This window comes from Brassica rapa, chromosome A03 (assembly GCF_000309985.2).
Source record: "Brassica rapa cultivar Chiifu-401-42 chromosome A03, CAAS_Brap_v3.01, whole genome shotgun sequence".
Taxonomy (NCBI): Eukaryota; Viridiplantae; Streptophyta; class Magnoliopsida; order Brassicales; family Brassicaceae; genus Brassica; species Brassica rapa.
In genome coordinates, this window is record NC_024797.2 from 23,337,515 (window position 1) to 23,361,973 (window position 24,459).

General features: G+C 34.9%; 2 protein-coding genes, 1 long non-coding RNA gene and 7 other non-coding genes across 12 annotated transcripts; 2 read left to right on the top strand and 8 right to left on the bottom strand.

Moving 5' to 3' along the window:
- Positions 1–2,071: 2,071 nt before the first annotated feature.
- On the bottom strand, positions 2,072–2,159 carry LOC117133218. The gene has a single exon (XR_004457052.1). It is a non-coding gene; the product is annotated as a small nucleolar RNA R11/Z151 (small nucleolar RNA).
- Positions 2,160–2,246: 87 nt separating this feature from the next.
- On the bottom strand, positions 2,247–2,347 carry LOC117133209. Its single transcript, XR_004457044.1, has one exon. It is a non-coding gene; the product is annotated as a small nucleolar RNA Z157/R69/R10 (small nucleolar RNA).
- A 142-nt stretch (positions 2,348–2,489) lies between these two features.
- Positions 2,490–5,079, top strand: LOC103860771 (UDP-glycosyltransferase 71B5). Of its 3 annotated transcripts, none has more exons than XM_018657166.2 (2): positions 2,490–4,068; positions 4,626–4,719. In XM_018657166.2, exons 1-2 carry the CDS (start codon positions 3,503–3,505, stop codon positions 4,717–4,719), a joined length of 660 nt encoding a protein of 219 aa, XP_018512682.1. In that variant the 5' UTR covers positions 2,490–3,502. The 3 variants fall into 3 exon arrangements, with proteins under 3 accessions (XP_018512682.1, XP_018512681.1, XP_009136685.1); XM_018657165.2 differs by having other exon boundaries at positions 2,895–4,115; positions 4,655–4,719; XM_009138437.3 differs by having other exon boundaries at positions 2,911–5,079.
- On the bottom strand, positions 2,580–2,706 carry LOC117133240. The gene has a single exon (XR_004457064.1). It is a non-coding gene; the product is annotated as a small nucleolar RNA snoR80 (small nucleolar RNA).
- Positions 2,750–2,874, bottom strand: LOC117133220. Its single transcript, XR_004457054.1, has one exon. It is a non-coding gene; the product is annotated as a small nucleolar RNA Z152/R70/R12 (small nucleolar RNA).
- Positions 2,897–2,985, bottom strand: LOC117133217. The gene has a single exon (XR_004457051.1). It is a non-coding gene; the product is annotated as a small nucleolar RNA R11/Z151 (small nucleolar RNA).
- Positions 3,075–3,175, bottom strand: LOC117133210. The gene has a single exon (XR_004457045.1). It is a non-coding gene; the product is annotated as a small nucleolar RNA Z157/R69/R10 (small nucleolar RNA).
- A 313-nt stretch (positions 5,080–5,392) lies between the features above and the next one.
- Positions 5,393–7,724, bottom strand: LOC103860772 (BAHD acyltransferase BIA1). The gene is made up of 2 exons (XM_009138438.3): positions 7,450–7,724; positions 5,393–6,747 (listed from the first exon to the last, which is right to left on the bottom strand). The coding sequence occupies exons 1-2, from the start codon at positions 7,676–7,678 to the stop codon at positions 5,624–5,626; spliced, it is 1,353 nt and encodes a 450-aa protein (XP_009136686.1). The 5' UTR covers positions 7,679–7,724; the 3' UTR covers positions 5,393–5,623.
- LOC117133026 lies at positions 6,524–12,314 on the top strand. The gene is made up of 2 exons (XR_004456858.1): positions 6,524–6,756; positions 7,462–12,314. It is a non-coding gene; the product is annotated as an uncharacterized LOC117133026 (long non-coding RNA).
- A 9,340-nt stretch (positions 12,315–21,654) lies between these two features.
- LOC117133125 lies at positions 21,655–21,761 on the bottom strand. Its single transcript, XR_004456966.1, has one exon. It is a non-coding gene; the product is annotated as a small nucleolar RNA R71 (small nucleolar RNA).
- Between the last annotated feature and the right edge of the window lie 2,698 nt (positions 21,762–24,459).

The following is a 24,459-nucleotide window of genomic DNA, read 5'->3' on the forward strand; positions in this document are numbered from 1 at the left end:
AGCGTCGTCGGGAGACTAGGGTTCGTGCTAAATGGCGTGGTCGGTTTTCCTACCCGCCTTGGCGGAAGTTAGATCAGAAATTGTAGTTTTAAAATTTGTTTCAGATTTTAATTCTACCGATCTGTTCCATAAGTCTTTTTACACTTTTTTTGGGGGCTTATGCAACTTTGTAGTTTCATTTTAACTAATGAATATTTACCATTTAGCAAAAAAAAAGAAAAATAGTTAGCTATCAGCATATGATCGTTTCGGTTAACAACACTCGTACATATGTGCTCAATTTTTAAAGACGAACTCTACATCATCAATTGGGATTGCCAATCGATAGGTTAGTGACAACTTTGATTATTACATGCCAATGGAAAATTGCAGGGTATTATATGCTTGGTGTTTTGGTTAACGTACACTAATAACATCAACAATACTTTATCTCTTACTCGTATTGTTTGATATATATACTTTTAAGCGTTACACATAATATTATCTGTTAAGTTTGTAATATCAAGGGTATAAATTATCAATTTTCATTTCATGTATTAGAAAGGGGTTATTATTATTAGCAGCTACCTGGCATCGTACATGTTACTTCGGGTAGAAGCAGCCATAAATACGCTTACCTCCAACCGATAACATCAACAATGCTTTATCTCTCAATCGTATTGTTTGATATATACTTTTAACCTAAGCGTTAAAAATAATATCATCAGTTAAGTTTGTACTTAGTTACTAATATCAAGGGTATAATTTACTAAACTTCATTTTTCATGTATTAGAAAGAGGTGATTATTAGTAGCAGCTACCATACATCGTACATGTTACTTCAGCCATAAGCCTCCACAAATACAATTACCCCCTACCAACTTTACTTTAAAGATAGTCTAGACTATTAGAAAAAAATGAATGTTAATAACACAAACAAAATTAGATAGATAGTAGAGATTTTGAAACATTGCTAACTGGTTACTCCGCAAAAAAGGAACCAGATCTCGTATTTTCTCTTCACTATGAGCATACAGACCACGACGAACTGGCCAAAACACCCAGAAGATGAAGCATTTTTGGCTTGAGATATGATCTTCCGTCCGAATCTAGAGCGTCGGATTAACCCTATAGCGGCGGATTCTTCACCGACAGCAAACATGCGTTTCGGCAGCTGCAAATACTCCATATCGCAGACGGATAAACTTCCAATACCACTCCGGGGAAGATAAATAGATATTTCTTTGGTTTATGAAAGTAGACAACTGAAAGGGAGTGACTTTTCACTGAACAAATAAACTTAAAAAACTGTAATTGATGCCTTTCTATTTGCCCTCGACATCTTTAACTAGTACTAGTGTAGTACATATAATGGCGTGTAATAAGTGGTTCCCTATATACTAGACTCTGACACAATCTATTAGAGCAAGATAGCGTGGCCTTAGGTATGTAGGGGTCGTTTCGTACTAAAAAAAATCTAACAGTGCTTTCCACACTAGATGTGTATTTACCTAATTTCAACTTTCTCTGTGTATATACCACCTAATTTCTCTAATTTTTATGCGCTTTTCCCTATATTTATGTATATAGTTATACTATTATAGTCTAAATGGTAATCACAATAGCTTCAGCTTTTGAAGTATTTGGATTTAGTATTGAATAATATTGCACTATTAGAGTTAAACAAGTTATTTAAATTTTGAATTTCATTACGAACTTTGAATAATGAGAAAAATAGTACATGCATGTTTATGAATTAAGTGAGAAAAATAGTATATGCATGTTTTATGAATTAAACGTTGTTTGATCCTACTGTCATGAACGCTTGATCATTTAGCATTTTGTTTGGTCTTAATTTATACAAATAGACTAGAGTGGAATGATACTGATGAAGGCCACAGTAATCTACAGCTTTAATTCAATCTAATGCACCTTTGATCACTATCTCAAGAACTTCATCATTTTCAAAGCCCAATAGCAAAAACAAACATTGCTAGAGTCTGTAATTTTGTCCAGCCTTACTATAGTATGTAACTGTGCTACGCCTTCTTAACACTCATGGCATCAAATATATAATAAACTTGGTAAAATAGCGCTTCAGTGTGTGTAACAAATTCAGATCATTGATCAATAAACCTCACTGAAATCCGCTAAGATTATTGTTTTATCATCATAAGCTTTTAAATTAGCTATTTAAAGCCAAGACAAGAACAAGAATAACAATTAAAATATATAATCGATCAAAAGACTAAATATATAAGATAAAAGGGTATACTCAGACAGCCAAGGGTTACTCTTCAACTTCTGGGTGAAGTGCCCAGATCTGAAACTCTAGTCCACAACATAATTGTATCATCACCATATACCATTCAACATTCAATCAACACAAAAATTCTCAAGCTCTATTAAAATAGAGATACAAGCAAGACCAGAGCTTGAAAGAATGAGATTAACAGAAAAGAAACCAGTTACCATAATGGTCTCACATTAATATCTGAATTACAATAATGGCACCAACCACAGCCTCGACAGAAACTCGTTCAGGAGTTAAAAAAGGTTAAGATGTTTGGGATGTCACATACAAAGGAACATTAAAAATACAATATGCGAGGCATTTCCAGGATCAAAAGGCACTGAGAAAAAGCAAGATGATCAGGATATACCACAAAACTATTGCGTCACAAGCCATTATACCTGAAGAAACTGTATTTATCCCTCAGAATTGGTAATGGACGCCAACAAAAAAAAGAAAAAAACACTGAAAGTTTAATATGCTCAGTGGAAGGAGAAGTCGTTTAATTAGGAAAGCTCACGGCAAGAACAAACCCTTTTCAGAATTTGTAATTGTCCACTGCTCTTCTTACACTCTTCGTGCTTTTATCACATCATAGCATCAAAACATAAACCTGATATTAAAAAGCCTCAGTGTGTGTAACAAATTCAGATCATTGATCAATTAACCTCACTGAAATCCGCTAAGATATTTGTTTTTATCATCATAAGCTTTTTACAGAGGCCCACACAGAACATAAAACAAAAAGATTGTCTTTTTAAGATCAATTACAAAATTATATTTTATAAGTACCGGTGTAAAAGGGAATACTCAGACAGCCAAGGGTTACTCTTCAACTTCTGGGTGAAGTGCCCAGATCTGAAACTCTAGTCCACAACATTATTGTAACATCACCATATACCCTTTCACAAAAACATAAGACAAAAAAAATGAAAAAAATCAGAGAAACAAGAAGAGAGAAAGCTCATATGATTTGCAGAAGACAAAAAGCAGATAAATATACACAACCAAAAACTGAGAAATAGGGCTCCCTTCGGCGGCGGCTGTAATTTATTTTAGCCTTTTCTTGGCCCATTTAGTTTCATTGCGCCAGTCTTTCGTGACCCAACAAACAACTTAAATCACTGTATAAGCGCGCGCACAAGACCTTTCCTTACCATTTCTGGCTAAACCAGTCAACGCTGAAAAAGACAAATCCCAAAAAAGGAAAGAAAATATAAAACAAATAAAATGAAAATCGAACTTGTGTTCATACCCGCGGCGGAAATTGGTCATCTCCGGTCAACCGTCGAGTTAGCCAAGAAACTCCTCAACGAAGATGATCGTCTCTCAATCACCGTACTCATCATCCCTCGCCCTTCCGCCGACGATTCCGACCATGTTACACCCCTATTCACGCCGTCTCAAGACCGCCTCCGCCACGTCACCATCTCCCCCGCAGATCAACCACCCGACGTTCCTCTCGATCCTCAGGCCTACATGGACAACCAAAAGCCGAAAGTGAGAGACGCAGTCTCCAAACTCCTCGACTCGCCGCCGCGGCTCGCCGGATTCGTCGTCGACATGTTCTGCACGTCGATGATAGAAGTAGCTGACGAGTTCAAAGTCCCTACGTATATGATGTACACGTCGAACGCTGCGTTTCTAGGAATCACGCTTCATCTCCAGTTAATGTTCGACGAGAAGAAGTATGACGTCAGCGAGCTGGACGAGTCGGTCAACGAGTTGGACTTCCCGTGTTTGACTCGTCCTTATCCCGTGAAATGTCTTCCTTATCTCTTCACCTCGAAGCAGTGGCTTCCCTTCTTTTTTGACCAAGCGAGAAACTTCCGAAAGATGAAGGGTATTTTAGTAAATACCGTTGCTGAGCTGGAGCCTCACTCTTTGAAAATATTCTCCCGCGGCGGTTATGGTGGTGACGACCTTCCTCAAGCGTATCCAGTGGGACCACTGTTCCATCTCCAAAACGACGTCGTAGAAGGGAAGCAATCGGAGGTTTTACGGTGGCTCGACGAGCAACCGGCGAGATCCGTCGTGTTCCTCTGTTTCGGGAGCATGGGAGGTTTCAACGAGGAGCAAACGAGAGAAATCGCCGTCGCGTTGGAACGAAGCGGCTACCGGTTTCTCTGGTCTCTCCGCCGCGGATCGCCGGATATACTGACGGAGCCTCCCGGAGATTACGCGGATCTGGAGGAAGTTTTACCGGAGGGATTCTCGGATCGGACGTCGGAGAGAGGGAAGGTGATCGGATGGGCTCCGCAAGTGGCGGTGCTGGCTAAGCCGGCGATCGGGAGCTTCGTGACCCACTGTGGATGGAACTCGATGCTTGAGAGCTTGTGGTTCGGCGTTCCGATGGTGACGTGGCCGCTCTACGCGGAGCAGAAGATCAACGCGTTCGAGATGGTGGAGGAGCTTGGATTGGCGGTGGAGATACGGAGGTTCTTTAAAGGAGATTTGCTGGGCGGAGAGATGGAGACGGTTGCGGCGGAGGATATTGAGAGAGCGGTGAGGCGCGTGATGGAGGAAGGTAGTGACGTCAGGAAGAGAGTTGAGGAGATGGCTGAGAAGTGCCACGTGGCGTTAGAGGATGGTGGATCTTCGCAGGTGGCGTTGCGGAAGTTTGTTCGAGACGTGGTCGAAAATGTTGTGGTCTAATTGCATGGAACCATGTGGAGGCAAAGTTGAAATGAACATAGCTTAATAGTTTCCCACTTTGGATAATACGTTTATGAAACGTTTGAATAAGGTTCTGATGTGTATGTATACCGTTAAGAATAATAATAATCAAAATTGTCTTATAGAAATGATTGTTGTGTTTCAAAACTTCCAACTGATTGAAGTGTCATAGATGAAATCAGTATAGCAGCTTAAAGGAGCGTAATGTCACGGCCTTATTCTCGACGATAATGCAAACAATATCATTACATGTTCGGTTGGTTTCTGTATCCATAAGAAACCCCAAGCAGAAGAAGACACTATTCAAACCGTAGCGAAATGCAAAAAACCAACCATTTTATCAAATCAAGCATATAGCAATTATTAGATATTCAATGAAGTGTCATAGATGAAATCAGTATAGCAGCTTAAAGGAGCGTAATGTCACGGCCTTATTCTCGACGATAATGCAAACAATATCATTAGATACAGACCAGTATCCAGTAATACATCTTACATGTTCGGTTGGTTTCTGTATCCATAAGAAACCCCAAGCACGACAAAACACTATTCAAACCGTAGCTAAATGCAAACAGCCATACATTTTATTAAATCAAGCATATAGCAATTATTAAATATCCACTACAATTTTTCCACCCATACATTGAGATGTTACTGACTGGCTTGGAATCTTATTTAGATCAGCACTGGGGGATTTATAATGGCATAAGAAAGCAACTCTTCATCACATAGGAAAGTAGCCATGTCTTGTTTTGGTATCCCTACCCAAGCTTCTACATCTTCACCATCCTTTGAGTCCATCAACACCACGAACACTATGTTATCGTAGATGTTATGAGAAGCAGGTCCAATCCATACCGGATTACCCCATCCAAAGTCAACCTCATAGAAAGGCTTCCTACACCAGCTAGACATTGTGTACAAGTCTATACCCGGTCTTAAGTACTCCGACATGAAACTTCCCATCGCAGTCAACAAGTTCTGACCAAGTGTGGTGGTGGTGATGGTAGTATCATTATTATTACAGCCTTGGAGATTCTCCTTAATCATCTCGTTGACACCTTCTTTAATCTTTCTAAACTCAGCCACGATTTCACCGATCTCCAACTCGCTCTCTGCCTCTCTCTTGAGAAAGAAAGCAGATTGTAGGTTCCCCATTGCGTTTTCCGGCAAAACATTAGTGGGGATCCTAAGCCTCAAGTCCATAGCTTGAGTCATCAGCGTTGACTTTGGAGAAAGTGAGTTAGACCGTGAGGCTTTTGCGGCGCATCTCCAAATAAGCGACATGATGGCTTCCACACGTGTAGGCACCGGGACGCTTTCGCTAGCGGCTTTGAGTTTAAGCTCAGCGATCTTGGAAGATTTAAAGACGAGTCTCTTGGTTACACATTTTCCTCGAAGCTCGTAGAGGTCATCAAGCGAAGGAGACTGGTAAGAGCTATAAGGAGGAGGGTAGATTGTAGTTCCCGCGAACTGAGGAACAGGAACACTTGTTGCTGTCCCTTTCGCTGTATCGGCCCAGGCTCGGACAAAGTTTAACAGTGAGGCTGCGTCGCAGATCTGGTGAGAGATGCCAACAGTGACCGCGACTCCTGATCCTGACCCGAAGAAACTGACCATGACTCTCAGCAAAGGCCACGTCCCCGCAGACTCTCCCTGCTCGACTTCAGGGAGAAACTCTGCAAGAGAGTCGGTGTCGAGGTTTCTCAGGAAGTCCGAGAGGAGGAGAACGGTGCGTGCCTCGGTGAAGATGACTCCTTCGTCGTTGCAGGATAAGGAGATGCCTTCTAGATGTCCAGCTAGAGGAGGTAGGGGTGGGCGTTCGGGTACCCGTTCGGGTTCGGGTCGGGTATTTCGGATTTTCGGATATTTCGGTATAGAGGTGTAGAACCCGTTCGGGTATTTCTGTACTTCGGGTCGGGTTCAGGTATTTTAAGTTCGGTTTCGGTTATTTCGGATCGGGTTCGGATATTTAGATTTTGAAGAAAAAAAAATGAAAATTTTCATTTCTCAAATTTCTTGTATTTAAATATATAACTTTTCACTTAACTATTTTTTATTTTTAATAGATTGCATGGTTAATATATTTGGACATAACATTTTCAAACTAAAAAGACATTAATTTGGTTATTGTTTTTAAATTTTGGATGTAACTTTTTGTTAATTGCTGAAATAAGAAGTTTGACATGCATTTTAAGCGAATAGCAAATCATCTTCTACGTAATTGTATGTATATCATATGAATTTAAAGTATGTGTAGTATCAATATAAATATTTTATATAAAATGAAAGATGTAAACTATAAATATAAGATTAATTATCATATGTTCGGTTATTTTCGGATATCCATTCGGGTTCGGATATTACCCGTTCGGGTTCGGATATCCAATCTCTCCTAATTCAATACCCGTTCGGATATTTTGCTACTTCGGTTCGGATTTCGGTTCGGGTTTTTCGGATCGGGTTCGGGTGCCACTTCGGATTTCGGGTAAAATGCCCACCCCTAAGAGGAGGGAAACGTGAGAGAGTCTCGGATAGAGAGGTTTTAAGCCTCCGGGATATGAACTCCGGGGACTCTGATCCGGTGATGGATTTGAAGAAGAAGGTAGTTGCCACGTAGATTGCTGGACAGCTGAGATCGAACAAGGAAAGTTGGAGGCGATCATGATGAGGTGCGGGTGAAGAAGGCTTGATCACTTCTCTTCCGGTCACTTCTAGCTTCAGTTCCATTATTGTCTACCTCAAACTCAACTTTTACTTGAAAAGATATATAAAGAAAATTAAGTGCTGACAAATACGAATACCTTGTTGAGCTTTAAGGCGTGAGTGGATCAGAAATTAGGTCCTTACTCTATGCTATTCAAGAGGATAGTACATCTTTATCTTTTTTTTTTTTTTTTTTTTTTTTTTGACAGCAGTACATCTTTTTCAAAACTAAAGTTTCATTTGATCACTAGTAGAAATTTTTGATATAGCGACATACTAACCACCAAAAAAGTTAAGTGCTGACAATTCACAATTTCTTTGCTTAGTTTTCATTGATTTTGTTTCTTAGATTTTTCAGTTTATAATACTTTAATTTATAATTTTATTTAATATTGTTTTGAATTTAATTTTTAGAATCAAATTTAATAGGTTTTAGATTTAGATATAAGGGTTTGTATGTAAATGTTTAAATCCTGTAAAGTTTGTATGTAAATATTTAATTATTTGTATATATAATTTGGTTATATTTTTGTTTTATGATTTAGATTTTATATGCTTATGATTTACATTTTGCTGATTTAGTTTAAAAATAAGTTTAAAGGCGAAGGTTACTTTTGTTGTCCAAAAAAAAAGTGAAGGTTATTTTTATGATTTTGGAGTTTGGAATTTGGTGAATACAGGGTTTAGATTTTAGATATAAGGTTTGTGATTAAGATTTCAAAAATTTATATTGAAAAGTTATAACTTGTTATAAGATTAAGATCTTAGTTTAATTCATATTATAGTATTAATTTTTTTGTTTAGTGTTTAGGGTTTCAAAATTTATATGTATTTTAAATGATTAATGTTATTCAAAGTTAATATGCTAATAGTTCTAACAATTATTTTATGTGTATAGTTAATAGTTATATTTGATATAATGTTTTAATTTCACTATAATAATTAAGAAGTTAAAATTTGAAGATTTAATGTTTCAGATATATGGTTTGGTGTTTGGGGTATAGGTTTCAAGTTTAAATTTAAGATTTGAGGTTAAAGTTTTTTTTTGGCTTGGAGTTTAAAGTTAAGATTCATGTTTTAAAATGATTAGATATATAGTTTTAAATGTAAAATTTAAGTTTAAAGTTTAGGAATTAGATTTTATGATTTTGTATAAAAGTAACGATTCAACTATATTTTCTAATGTGTAGTAAATTATATTTTATATGAAGAAAATGAATTTTTTTATCAAAGGATCAGAAAAAAATTAGATCCGGATCTCCTATGGAAATTATTTTGAAGATCCAAAACAAAAAAAAAAGTGGTATTTGTTAGCAACAACATATATTTTAAAAATTGTAGATATTTATAAACACGGTTCAAATCATGGCTAAAATAAATATGGGTTAGCCACAATTTATAGGAAGTGTCTATAAATAACTACAATTTAACCATAGTTATTTTTTAAAATGTGGATATTTCTACTAATATGTGGTTAGACCGTGACTTTTTAATTCTAGGGATAATTTGCAAAATACCCTATTTGAGATTTGAAATTTGAAAATTGCATTTTATATTTTACTTTTTGAAAAATACACTTCTTTAATTATGAATTGACTTTTTTACCCAAGATATTTCAAAAATTAAGATATAAATTCGAAATTAATATATAAATTCGAAATTAATATATAAATTCGAAATTAGTATATAAATTCGAAATTAATAAAATAATATCAAAATTATTTTGTTTAAGATAAACATGTTATTTTATCATTTATAATAACAAAGATAAATATGTAAATTATGATTTGTTTTGACTTTGTCATGAAGTTTATACAGATTTCCTTTTATTTTATTTTCTTCAACTTATATAAACAAGTCACGTTGTTAAAAGAAAAAGCAAATCACGTTTGTCTCCTACTATCTTTTATTTAGTTATATTGAAATTTTGTGTTCGTTGGTTTGACATGGTATCATGATGGGAGGATGAAACTTGCGGATGTTAAATTGACAGAGTTTGAACCGGGAGTGGAGATGGAAAAGGAGGACGATCTGCCTTTGTCGAATGTAGCAATTGATGATATCTTCTGATGGAACAGGTTAAGTAGGAAAAATACATTAACAAATGAGCAGTCTCATCATTCAAAATTCAAGTTCTATCATATCATTCCGCCATTGCTCCTCAGTTACTTCCTAGTCACTTAACACAAAAGTTCCACGTTTATGAGGTTCTTGCAGTTGAGAGACTAGTACTAGTCACAATAGTAACAATACTAAATATTGCAGGACTTATCCTGTGTCAACATGACATTGTAGTCCCTGATTGTTACAACATTTATAAACTCCAATATTCACATGATTGTTTTCACACCTCCTTGAAGTCTTGTGTTGTTGTGCGTGAATCTTCTCCACGTCTTCTTCGGTTGTCTCTACAACCGGATAATGCCTCCTTTCACTCATAGGTAAGCATCTCCTTCTTGTGCCGAGTAGCCTTGCTCTGTTTCTTCCAACATGCGGCCTCTCCCGTGTAGTCGTCTTTAACAAAAGACTCCACACCACTCTCGTTAATGAGCCAGGGGTTATGCGTTTATCTTCTCTATGGCGGGAGAGTTTCAGTTATAAGTGTAACAATCTCTTAGGTTATAGTTTAACTACACCACCGTGCTGTCTTTTTGACTACTACTGTCTAGTTTCTACCAAATCTATGTTTTTAACTTCTTTAAAGGGTAACAAGTGTAGCAGAGACAAACGGTCTTGGACAAAGTAGGAGCTAAAGAAATACAAAACAAAAAGTTGGAGCTAAAGAGTTCTCTCATGGGATCAATCAGATAAGAGTATGAAACTAGAACGAGCATTTACAGATTTTGTGCTCTGCAATTTCAGAGTCCATCTAACACATAAACGACACTTGCGTGGAACTTGAACAGAAGCAGAATTCTTCAAAAGGTGTAGAACAAATGGAAAACATAACAAATGTTGTGAAAATAATCAACCTTATTACAAAATAAAAACTAAGACAATTACCAAAACCTAGAGTAACCAAAACCAAACATTGCAGAAAAAATGTCTAGAACAAACGTCTAGAACAGAACAAACTTCAAATTCCAAAGTCGCAACTGACATGATTGTGTCCTGAACGATGACATCTTGAGCAAGCTTGTTTTCGTGCTTTTTTTTTAGCTGTTGCTTGTTCTCCAAAGCATTCATATCTTCTTTTCACAGGTCTTCCAGCACCTCTTTTAAATCTGGAGGAAACCATTTATAAGCCACAACATGTGGAGGTATTTCGCTTGCTTCCAGCAACTCATCTATGGGTCTTATACTCTCTGAATATGCAGCACCAATGTTTGCCTTTGAGTAGTACTGATGCATAAATAACCCAGGGTTAAAGTCTCGACTTGTTGCAGCCTTAGCAGCATGCTTACAAGGGATCTTGTCAACATTAAACACATTACATGTGCAAGTCATTTGTTGAAGATCAACCAAGTAATTTCTTGACCCATCAGTAACCTGAAACTCATGTTGATTTATAGACTGAACATCAAAAGTAGACGCCAAATCACACCTTCTATTGAGCTTCTTTTCAACTTTAGGCGTGAGAGAAGATTTGAGCATCGCAACACTTTTTCGACGTTTGAAAAACCACCGTGTAAGCAAAATTAGAAATTGAAATCTGATTGATGAATCAACAAACCTCTTGAGATGAGAGGAAGAATCTGTAAAACTAGAGAGAAAAGAAATAAATTTCAGAAATTGAATGGATACGAGAAGAAGACGAGACTAGTCTTGAAAAGATATTCCCTGTTAAAAAGTATATTAAAAAGATATTCCCTATTCTCTAGCGATTTTCTTTTAAAATAATTTTTTTAAAAATTGTTTAATAGGAATTGATAAATATTAAGATTGGGAAATTTGGTAAATTTATATATAGATAAGTGTATTTTTCAAAAACTATAAACAAAAGTGTATTTTTCAAATTATATTTTTATTGAAGTGCATTTATCCAAATTTTCCCTTAATTCTAACCACAATTTATTTGCGGCTAATCTGTGGCTATAGTGAATATTTTTACTAGTGTATCTAAAATATATAGCGGTAAACAAAGATTATGTATCACTAGTTTAGTTGTCCGAATTGTATTACATAACATATCTATTTTAAGTATGGATATTAAAGTTTTTTTATATAAAAGCTACTTTTTTTTTTGGAATAGATGAATATCTCAAAAAAAAATCTGCCCAATAATCCAAGAACATCATGCTTTAGCCTGAATTGATAAGGGTTGCCACTCTCTTATTATTGTTCCATTAGAAACAACTGTGACGTAAAAACTTTTTATATTGTTCTATTGATAAATGATAGTCAAAGAAATCATCGTTTCAAATAGTCAATTAATTAGAATTTTGTGATGCTTTTCGGAATAACTATAATTTGCACCGAAAACTCTATCACCATCACTAAAGAACCATGAACGAAATCGATAAGAACTATCACTACTACTGCTTTAAAATATACTCTTTCCGTTTCATTTTAATTGTCGTTTTAGAATTGGACACACTGCTTAATAAAAAAATAATTTTCTATATTTTATAAATAAAAACATTATTACCAATATTCCTAATCCCATAGAAAAATAGATTGGAATAGAAAATCAAAAAAAAAAATCATTGAAATTAAAAAACCGACACTTGTTTTAAAACAAAAAAATTTACTCTACAACGAAAACTAAACTGGCACGGATAGAGTATCAATTACCTTTTATGAACCGAAGATTTGTCTTTCTAAATATATTAGAAGAAACACTAAAACTTTTTTAGGTTTAAAATAAGTTGGCAATGAAATAGATGAAACAAACAAAAAAAATTAAAAATAAAAGCAAAACAAATTAACCAAACTAATTTCAGAGTTATAGAATTTCAAACCATCAGTTTAAAGCACAGTAATTTTTTTTACATCTCTCTCTTGACGTCTAGGCTTCCCTCAACTTGAATTATTTGATCTTTAACACAAAACTATTAATAAAAACTATCAAAACTAAATTAATCAAACGACATACAGATAAATTAACCAGTCGATAGGGATAAGTCTACCACTCGGTCATCAAATCTATCACAAAGAAAAAATACCATTGTTGAACACTAATCTACTTACAAAATTAGGTTTACAAACTATGTGTAATATTATAATATTAAACATAAAATTTACATTTCAAAAAATCTGTGTAGTGAAATATCAATCTACTATTTTTAGATAAACTTACTTATCCTAAATAAAGCCACATATCTTAAAAGAACATAGCGTACTAACATGGTAAATTTTTTCTTTTCACATTAATTTCTATTTTTTCTATGTTAAAAAATAAATTTAATATTTTGTAAATACATTTTTAACAAAAGAGTAGCTACATGGAACTGTTTTAAACGCTTAATCATTCTAAAAATGACATCTTATAATAAATAATATATTGGTAATTATTTTAGAAATCTCCAAAAGCTTATCACGTTTTCATAATTATTGGTGGTTGATCTGATTTTGTCCCGTTATAGACTGCTATGTCAATAATTTCAAATTGAGGGTCCGAATGTTCAGTTTTTTTAAATACGGAGAAAAAAATAAATGACAGGGAAAAATCATTTAAAATGCGGAATGATAAAATTCAATTATTTTCATCTACAGTGAAGTTGTTGCTGTTCCGGCACAAAAAAAAAACAACTTTCACATTACAAAAAATGATAATTTCCAACGAATTTAATCGAAAGTATTACCATATGGAATTTCCGAAGAATTAACAAAAGATAATTGAAATAAATTTTGTCACAATTTATCAGAAATTCGTTGAAAATTTTGAATGGATTGAATTACCTACAAAATAATACATCTATCATAAACTTTAATTTGTCTTTGACTAAATATTGACAGAAAATATAAATCGTCAGAAATTCATCAAGAAATTTCGACGGATTTCAGACGAAATATATAACCACTATAGAATTATTTTAAAATTCAAAATTACCAATGTATTTCTGACATATATTTTGTTGATCATCGGAAATCTATCAGAAATTCATTCATATTTATCTATAAATACCACTTCATCTCATTCAATGGTATTCATAAATTTTCACATATATCTAAAGAAAGCAAGAAACTAGACATAATGTAGGTTGGGAACCCTAACACAGTAGATTTGATGAGAACCTCATTTCTTTATCTTGGTAACCACTGTGCTTTAAGAAGACAAAAAAACTCTCATTTTGAACCACTAATATCTTCAAGTATTCATAAGTGAGAACCCATTACCCCTTCATTATGGATTTCAAGAGTATGCTTGTTTGTTTGCTTTGCATCCCCATGAACTTTGTTACCAAAAAGAATCAAATCTGGTACATAACTTTCGTATTCACGGGACTCTACTTTGCAAAAGAAAATGTTATCAAAAACAAAAAGAATGTGAGTTTCGGAGGGCTAATGCGTGAAAGACATAATCCGGTAATCTTCTCTTAATTATTCGCATGATTAAGAAAGTTAACAAGCGCATACATACATAAATATATATATATAAAAGGATACAAACCATACAAGTTAATTTATCCTTCGCAATATCCCAAAACTATTGATTAAATATGTTTTTAGAAGATTTGTTTTGGTTTACTTAATAAAGGAGTAATAAACTTATTTGGAAGATTTATTTTTAACAATGGAATAATAAACTTCACAATATTAATGATGTTTTCTTCAATACTTTTTAACAACAAAAAATAGGGTACATGAAACTATTTTAATCATTATAAAGTTGGCTTCTTTAATAAAAACTAATAAACTCCAAAAATCTTATCAATATATTTTCACAATTATTGATGGTTGATTTAATTTTGTCCCATTATAATCTAAAATTGATAAGTTTCTTAGGCTTCTAACTTAAAACCAATTGGCAATTAGTGGATTGACTCAAGTCCCTTATATATTATTCAAGTCCCTTTCATATTTCTGATGTGGGATCTTTTCTCCAATACCCTCCCTCGAGATAATGGTGTGTATAACCATTAATCTCACAGAATTCATCATACCCCCTTTGAAATCATGTTTTATTTTTCTAGCGATCTCGGTGGAACTGAACCTTCTATGGGCCATCAGCTAATGGGATGATCGGGCCACTGTCCGGGCCGGATTAATGGGTCAGGGTATTGAACCTGGCTCTAATACCATGTTAGATTCGGGTTTATTATGGGCTTCCAACTTAAAACCAATTGACGATTAGTGGATTAGCCCAAATCTCTTATATATTACTCAAGTTCCTTTCATATTTTTCTGATGTGAGATCTTCTCTCCAATACCCTCCCTCGAGATAATGGTGCGTATAACTATTAGTCTCGCAGAATCCATCATACCCCCTCCGAAATCATGCTTTATTTTTCTAGCGATCTCGGTAGAACTGAGCCTTCTATGGGCCATCAGCTAATGGAATGATCGGGCCACTGTCCGGGCCGGATTAATGGGTCAGGGTATTGAACATGGCTCTGTTACCATGATAAGTTTTTTTTTTTTGGTATGATGTTGCCATGATAAGTTTCTTGGGCTTTCAACTTAAAACCAATTGACAATTAGTGGATTGACCAAAGTTCCTTATATATTACTCAAGTCTTTTTTCATATTTTTGATGTGAGATCTTCTTTCTAATACAAAGCTAAGTCCCTACCAACTGTCTGTAACAGCACCATTCCAATTAATAACAAATCTTCTTCGACTTCAATGAGTATATCAATTAATTCAAATTGAGGGTCCGTGTAGTTTAATTCTATTGAATACGGAAAAGATGGCCAATCAGACTAAAATGAAAGAGAAAATTATCTGTTATGTGGAGTTATCAGATTCAAATATTTACATCAGCAGAAACAATGACTTTCAAGGTAATATATCAGCGTTGTCTTTATTTTCAAAGACTTCCTCAACCTGTTGCGATTAAAATAAAATCTTCATATACTTGATTACTCGTTTGTAAGAAAAATTAATAATCGTGCCAAGAAAGAAAATTGCTTATCGTTTACGGTTTTTTTAGACCATACCAACAGCTCTTAATCCGGTAATCTACATCTCGACGAGGTGATAATTGCTTATCGTTTACGGTTTTTTTTTAATTGCTTATCGTTTACAAATAAGGAAGAACATGTTTTGAACTTGTTTCGAGCTGTTGGTATGGCCTGAAAAGAGCATACATCTAAAAACGACTTCTTGTGTGAAGGGCATATATATAACCCGTGTAACATTAGTCATCTATTTTCCATCATAAAAGAAATACGAGACATAGCTAACTGGCAACCATGTTAAATCTTTATATCATTAATTTACTTTTAAGCTAGTCATCTACTTTCCTGATATTTTACATACATCATAAAACTACGTTAAATCTTTATATCATTTACTTTTAAATTAGTCATACTTTCCTAATATATTACATACATCACAAAACTTTTTATACACATCACGAAATATTTGTATGTGTATTCTTTTTTTTTTTGTAAAAAATTGTATGTGTATTCTTAAGGTGTGGGATGCACTAAAAATGAAAAAAAAGGTTAAACCTGGATCTATTAAAGACACAGACTTAATCCCTGGGTGGAGGTACATTCCACGGATAGACCTTTTCCTGGGCATTTAAATGAGCCGAAAGCAATAGTCCATATCCGTGTGGCCAGCGAAGTTCGAACCAGGGTTTACCGTATTAGATTTAATCCCTCAAACGCCACTGGATTACCACCACTGGTTAAAATGAAAAAAATAGTGATATCTATGAAGACTGCATAATCATCACATAAACTATAGCTATCATCATGATCCAACTTTTGGTGTAAAGTTTTCCTTATTATATATTCCTTTCATAATACTTGATGAAAGCCCAAAGATTAAAAAATTACTTTTTCTGTAATTTTTTTTATTAAAACTATAAATAAACAATAATTTAACTAATTATTAATAGGGAAATTAGGTGATATAACCAAACAAAAACCCATAATTCATTATATAACCAAAATCACACCCTCTCTCCTCTTCCTATCTCTCTAACCTCTTTCTACAAAATTAATTTTACTTTTTTTTGGTTATATCACAAATAAGCCTTTATTAATATGTTACAAAAAACTAACTATTTTTTTTTTGAAATATAATTGGTTAAATTGTTTTTAATAAAGTTAAAATTGCATAAAAATAACCAAAATCTTTTATTTTGAAACAACACAATTTTTTTTAAACATCAAGTATTATAAAATAGAAAGGATACAAGTTAATTAAACGTTTTGTTATGATGTGGCATGCGCTACAATAAATTAATGGTATTGGTGAAGACTGCATGATAATCACCGAAACCATAGCTATCATCATGATACACGTTTGGGGAAAAGTTTTGCTGACAAAGTTAGTAATATTCCTAGCCTGGGGTGCTATGACAATTATTATTCAAATTATTTGAGTAATATTGGATGAATGGTTAAAGCACCCAACTCATTGACAATTGTTTCTCAAATTTCACAGTAACAACTCAAAGCATTAGCTTTCCAACTAAAATTACAACAGCGACACTGAATTTCCCCACGTGATTGAATTTGATTATTTTTATCATCTAAAATAATGATATCTTATCATCCAAAATAATATTATTTTTGGAAAAATAGCAAATATTTGCAGTGAACAGTTTTATAATTTATTAGAATCTATCTACTTGCATTATTTTGTGTTGGACTATTTTATAGCAAAAGTAAGATACTAAAAATTTGAGATTTCAAAAGTTTTCTAGACGAAACACCTAAAAACCTGAAAATCAATTCTTATGAAAATAAAGTGCCTTCATAGACACATTTCAAGTTTTATCTATTCTATTAAAATATAAGTCACAACTTCTATTCATGTGTGACTTTTTAAGAAATAGACCTTTACTAGAAAATCATATTTCATTTATTTCAAATTAACATTTTGGTATCATTAAGATATCACATCTTATATAATGAACACATATAACAACTTCACCTATAAAATTGTTTTAATATTATTTTTAATTATAAAAATTTATAGACAAAAAAATCTAACAAAATCTTACTAAAAATTAAATACTTTTATATAATAATGCATTAATTAATTTCGTAATTAAAAGTATAATATTATTCAAAACAATGTTAATTAAGATGTTATTATAAAATAATTGTATGCTATTTTCATAAATTTTCTATTGATAGCCTATATTATATTAAAATAGAATTACTATATAAATTAAATATAAAAAATATATTAAATGAACTTATTTTATTTTTAAAAAATCATTAAAAAACTTATTTATCATTAAAACAAGTTAAAATTTGTAAAGCATGTATAAAATTTACTTATAAAATCCTACGATATACTAAAAATGTAGATGCTAAAGTATATTTGTTGAAACACAAGAATAAAATAAAAATGATCCTAAACAAATATTTGTTCTATAGTATAGCTAACTAATTTTAAAATATTTTTTGTATGGAAACTGTAAAAACTAAAATATATATTCTGATGAGATTATCTATTTGATTATTTCAAGTTATGAATTTATTGTACCAAACTAGAAGTTATATTTTTTATATAATAACAATTAATAATAAATTAAAATATATATAACAAATATTTATATATTTATATAGAATTACATTATATATAACAATAAATTATAAATAATTTAAATTATAAATTAATTATATATTTATAAAATAAAAATAGTACCCGCACGGATGTGCGGATCAAGCTCTAGTATAATTTAAAATATGATTTATTTGATGATAAATGTAAATATATATAAAAAAACATTTTCTTATGGAATATATACTTGTTTGATATATTTTTATTAAAAAAATCAGATGGATAATTTTAAACATAATCCTTTTTAATGAAAACACTAAAAATTCAATCACATACAATATAATGGTCACAATCGAATGCACACACATTTATTAATTATTGTGAAAATTAACGAGGTTTTATAATTTTAATTTTCTTGCTTACCTTACTTATTTTTTATTTTATGGTTTTAGTTTTAGATAACCTATACCATTTCTTCGTATTCTTTGTTTAAGATATATATAATTAGCAATAAAAGCTTATGTTAGTTTATAATATCTCATTAAGTATGCCATCTAATCTATTAATTTAGGGTCCTACTTTTTATCTACCATACAAAAGTCTACGTTATACCATTAATTAGAAACTACACTAATTATCCTAAATGTATGCATCTATGATATTTTCTAACAGAAACATTATATGCATCTAAACAATAACATTCCTAAGAAAAACTAAATATATTATCATTATGCAATTATTTTGTTTATCATATTTAGTCTAGACCAAACTTTATATATATTTCAGTAACTAATTTCGAAATTAAATAGTATATCCCAATTTTTTTTAAAAAATTATCATAAAATTATATACATAAAAATGATATTAAATATAGATTTTAATAACTTATTTTATATTTTAAATGTTATTTTAAAAACAAACATATATCTACACGTACATGCGGGTACAAATGTAGTTTTAATTAATAATACACCTATCACCATATATAGGACGAATTAACTTGTATGTCATGTTAAGTTAACGTGCTAAACTCTATATATATTAGTGTAAGTTTGTGTTCATTATTTCCTTCAAAAAAAAATTGTGTTCATTATTACATACTAATGAAACTTTTCTTTTAACAATGTGGAAAATATTAAAAAATAGTTATTTCCGTAACTTGAATCTTATCTTGCACGAATGAACCGAAGAGACTCAGGTATAAATGAAGAGCAGCGCATATACGAATCTGATATCTTGCATATTTGCATTGTTTTACACATTCATTCATAAACATTTTCATCATATAGATTAGGATTTAAACATGTTTAGGTTGCATTTTGCATACATGAGTCTCTATTAGGTACTGGAGTACCACATGAGGTTATTTGGAGCTCGAAAGAGGTAAAAAGGTAACCATTGGACGAACCGAGCATGGGAGCGACCTCCCGGAGCGACACCACGAAGTCGCTGTGTCCCACTTCTCAGAGCGACCTAGCTAGAGCGACCCCGTGAAGTCGCTCGCCATATTCATCCCGTAGGAAGCCCAGAGCGACTTGCCCAGAGCGATGCACCGAGGTCGCTCGCATCTCACACCCCTTTCGGAGCGACCTCCCAAAGCGACACCCCGAGGTCGCTCGCGTCTTTATGGAGAGACGACACGAAGCGAAGCCTGGAGCGACCTCTCAGAGCGACCTACCAAGGTCGCTCCCGATCCAGAGCGACCCGTTGGAGCGACACACCAAAGTCGCTCGCGACCTCTCGCCCGGAGACACCAAAAATCGGCCCTGGAGCGACTTCCCGGAGCGACACCTGCAAGTCGCTCCGCGTTATTTTGCTGCCGAAAATCATGATTTCTTAAGGGCCTTTTTGCAATTTATTTTGGACGTTTTGCACTTGGAAAAACCTATGTTTTAAACATCTTTTGTAGCCACCAGTGGCAGATTATCTTTTATCTTTTGATCTATTGAGAAATACACAAGAATCTCTTGGATTTTGATTGTTATGTTCTTGTGTTATTGTTGATTTCTTATCTATTTCTCTACATGATTAATCTGAAATCCAACATGGGTTTAAGAGGAATCATGGAGATTAGTGAGTAATCACCTTTTGAATTCATGGGTTAGGGAGATTAAGGGTGATTAGGTTAGTTCTAGGATGTTTTAGTGTAGATCATTCTTGTTCCTTGCTAGTAGAGTATTCATAATGCATCTTCTGAGTTGGCCACTCAAAAGTTGATCAATAGACATTTCCCACCCAAAAGGTGTTTGATGAAATGCCTGAGACAACTCTCCTAGGCTTTTAGTATACTTTGCCAAAGACATTTGTTGTTAAAGATGCTAAGATAGCTAATAGACTTGTTAGTAATGATTGCTTTCATATTATTCAACCAAAGACATTTGATGTTTGAGATATGTTAGCAAATGAGCATTCATCTAGACATAGAGCTTGCTTAGAATTGTGTCTAGGCTTAAGGTTGATAGTTTGATTGATCATTTGCCATCCTTAGTTCGATACTTGATCACCCAAGGTCTAATCCCTATGCCCATGAGTTCTCTTTTCCCTTAGTCAAGAAAGTTTCATTCTGTTATTGCTTTCTAGTTTAGTAGTAGTTTAAAACCCATCTAAATCATTGGTTGCACTTAGATTAAGTGAGTACTTGCATTCTCAGTGCTTTGATATCCCTCAGAACTGGTTCGACAATCATTTATACTACAACATTTGTCTTAGGAGCCTTGAAAACTCCTAACATCAAATTGGCGCCGTTGCCAAATTCTGAGTAGATTTGAACATTGAGATTTAGTCACTTGCTTGAGACTAAGTCATTTTTATTTTCTTTTGTTACTGACTCTTCTTCACCTCCCTTTAATCTACAGGTGTATGAACTTGAGGAGCAGGGGTCCATCAAACCTAGTTCCAAGAGCAGCAGACATCAGGGCTTTAGAGAGAGAGTGTACTAGAAAGAGAAGAGAAGAAGAACATCAGGCTCAATTGCAGAGACTGAACACTAACATGGGAGACGTTCATCAAGAAGATGCAGGCGTCAATGGCGCTAACAACAAACCTAACCAACAGCGAGCAGCTCGACCCATTGGCACTTACGACCGTCCAAACATTCATGGTCATAGATTGGGAATCCGAGCACCCGCTGTGGCAGCCAACAACTTTGAGATCAAGTCAGGACTCCTCAACGTGATCGAGAACAACAAGTATCATGGCTTGGCTCTAGAGGATCCATTTGATCACTTGGACAGGTTCGACAGCTACTGTGGGTTGTCAAAAACCAATGGTGTGTCCGAAGATGCCTTAAAGCTCAAGCTATTCCCTTTCTCTTTGGGGGATAAGGCACGTCAGTGGGAGAAGTCTCTACCCAGTGACTCCATCACTACTTGGGATGACTGCAAGAAAGCATTCTGGAGAAGTTCTTCTCTACTTCAAGAACTGCTAAGCTGAGAAACGAGATTTCCAGCTTTCAACAGAAGAACTTGGAAGGCTTCAGTGAAGCCTGGGAGAGATTCAAGGGCTACCAAGCTCAATGCCCACACCATGGTTTTTCTAAGGAGAGCTTGCTGAGCACATTCTACCGTGGTGCTCTTCCTAAGTACAGAGCCAGACTGGATACAGCTAGCAATGGGTTCTTCTTGGGGAGAACTGAGGAGGATGCAGAAGAACTGGTTGACAACATGGTAAAGAGTGATGCAGTCTACAGTGGAGACCACGACAGAAGCAGTAGAACTGAGGATAAGCAAACGAGGAAGGAGTTGAAAGCTCTACAGGATAAGATAGACATCCTCCTTGCTGATAAAGCTACCCAAGAGCAGCTGCACTTTGTCGGCAACCCAAGCCAAGAGACACCAGCTATTGTCCATGAAGTTGAGGGTTTGGAAGGTCAGGAAGAGCTGTGTTTCATCAACAACAATGGTAGCTGGTACAAGAAAGAACCCAACTTTCAGTACAACAACTACCAACAGAAGTCCTATTCCAACAACCAGCAGAGTGGCTATCCGCCAAGAAACAACCAGCAAGGCAGCTATCAGCCTCAGCAAAATCCCTCGTCTGGTTCCTCTGCTCCTCAAGAGAGCAGCACTGATACCTTACTGAAGCAAATCTTAGAGTCTCAGACTAGAAGTGAGAAGCAAGTTGGTTATGAGTTGAAGAACCTTCATTCCAAGATTGATGGGAGCTACAATGAGCTCAACAACAAATTCTCACACCTTGCTTCCACAGTCAGGAATTTAGAGAATCAATTTGCTTCCATGAACACTCACCAGAATCGCCAGCAAGGATCTCTACCTGGAAAGTCTGACCAAAATCCCAAGGAGGCCAAAGCTATCACCCTTAGGAGTGGTAAGCAGTTACCTCCTAGAACCCTCACCAAGGATGCTGAGAAATTAGGTGAGGGGGTTGCCATCAACATAGATGATGAAGTGGTGATTGTTGATGAGAAGATCAATGACGAGATCTTGGAGAAGATAGTGGAAGCCAAAGGTAAAGGAAAGGTTGGAGAGGAGAAGAAGACAGTAAAGGATGGTGAAGTTGTTACTCCAGCAAGTGAAAGTTCTTTTGTTCCTCCTCCCTATGAACCCAAACTTCCATTCCCTGGTAGATTCAAGAAGCAGCTGCTAGAGAAGTACAAGGCTCTGTTTGAGAAACAAATGAGTGAAGCTCAGGCTGCAATGCCCATCATCGATGCTTTCATGTTGACTCCTCAATACAGCAAGTTCTTGAAAGATGCTGTAGCTGCAAAGAAGAAGGAGATGGAAGGCATGATGATTCTTACCCATGAGTGCAGTGCCATCATCCAGAGGCTGGATGTTCCCGAGAAGTTAGAGGATCCAGGAAGCTTCACACTACCTTGTGCTCTTGGACCTATGGTATTTGAGAAATGTCTCTGCGATTTGGGAGCTAGTGTCAGCTTGATGCCTTTGTCTGTTGCAAAGAAGCTTGGATTCACTCAGTACAAGAAGTGTAGACTCTCTCTGGTGTTAGCTGATCGTTCAGTGAAGTACCCTGTGGGCATCTTAGAGGACCTCCCTGTGAAGATTGGAAGGTATGAGATACCTACAGATTTTGTGGTGCTTGAGATGGGTGAGGAGGCTCAAGATCCATTGATTCTAGGAAGGCCATTCTTAGCTACAGCAGGAGCTATTGTTAATGTGAAGGAGGGCACGATTGATCTCCATTTGGGTAAAGAGAACATCCTCCACTTTGACATCAAGAGGAAAATGAGGAAACCAACTGTGTTCGGGCAAGCCTTCTACATTGAAGAGATGGGCACTCCTGCTGATGAGCACCTCGAAGAGTTACCACCTGAGGACGACGAGGAGGGAGCATCTCCCTCTACTCATTCCCTATAGAAGGTAACCCACCACACTCCCTTGTATATACCATTTCATTTTTGCATATTAGTCTTCTTTTCGGTATCTCTCTCTCTACTTGACGACACAGAGACTGTGTAACTCAAGTTTGGGGGAGGTACCAAGTATTTGATCATGTTTGCTTTGATGTTGTTTCATTGAGTCATGCATTGCATACCTATTTGCATATAAAAAAAAACAATCATTTAGTTTGCATCATTTGCATTTTTAGGAGAGTCTAGAGCATATAGGTTGCATTCACTTGCATTGGGAGCAATGATTTTGAATGCCTTGTAAAGAACACTACGTTGCACCTGAGTAGCTTTTGCACCTCTCAAAAAGACTTGTATGTTTCGAGCCTTGAAAACTCTTCCTGAAACTTGTTGATTGCTGAAACTCAGTCTTTGAAGCCAACTACAACCTTATTAGAAATGAATGAACTTAATGCTTCTTGCTTAGGGTCCCTTGTGTACTGAGTCATGGCTATACACACTGGAGTTGTCACATCTTTTATGCCAATCTTTTTGACAAACTCTAGTGGTAGACCACTCCCAAAACCTTTCCTTCCTTTTAAGCTTTCATTGTTTGATGAGTGAGGCCTTCTTCGGAAAGTCTTACATGCGCATAATGTTGAGAGTATCGGGAACGACAATGCTTGATCTTCATTTTTGCTAGATTGGACACTCTTTTGTCTAGCTGTAGGTGGGAGGGTGAGTGTTGTGATCATGATTTGGGAGAAATGAAAAATAAAAAGGATAGACTCTTTGTGCTTAAGTGAATTGATTTTCTGGGATAAGTAGAGAACCTCTAGCTCTCGTTTTGAAAAGTCTTGGCCCCCAACCTAAAAAAAAATATATATATAAAAAAAAAAAGAAATCGAAAAAAAAAAAAGAA

Bases quoted from the DNA above. Each gene is read 5' to 3' on its own strand.
- LOC103860771 (XM_009138437.3), top strand. From the start codon at position 3,503: ATGAAAATCGAACTTGTGTTCATACCCGCGGCGGAAATTGGTCATCTC.
- LOC103860772 (XM_009138438.3), bottom strand. From the start codon at position 7,678: ATGGAACTGAAGCTAGAAGTGACCGGAAGAGAAGTGATCAAGCCTTCT. The intron at 6,748-7,449 runs GTGGGCATTTTA...TACCTCCTCTAG, and splicing joins ACGTTTCCCTCCTCTTAGGG to CTGGACATCTAGAAGGCATC.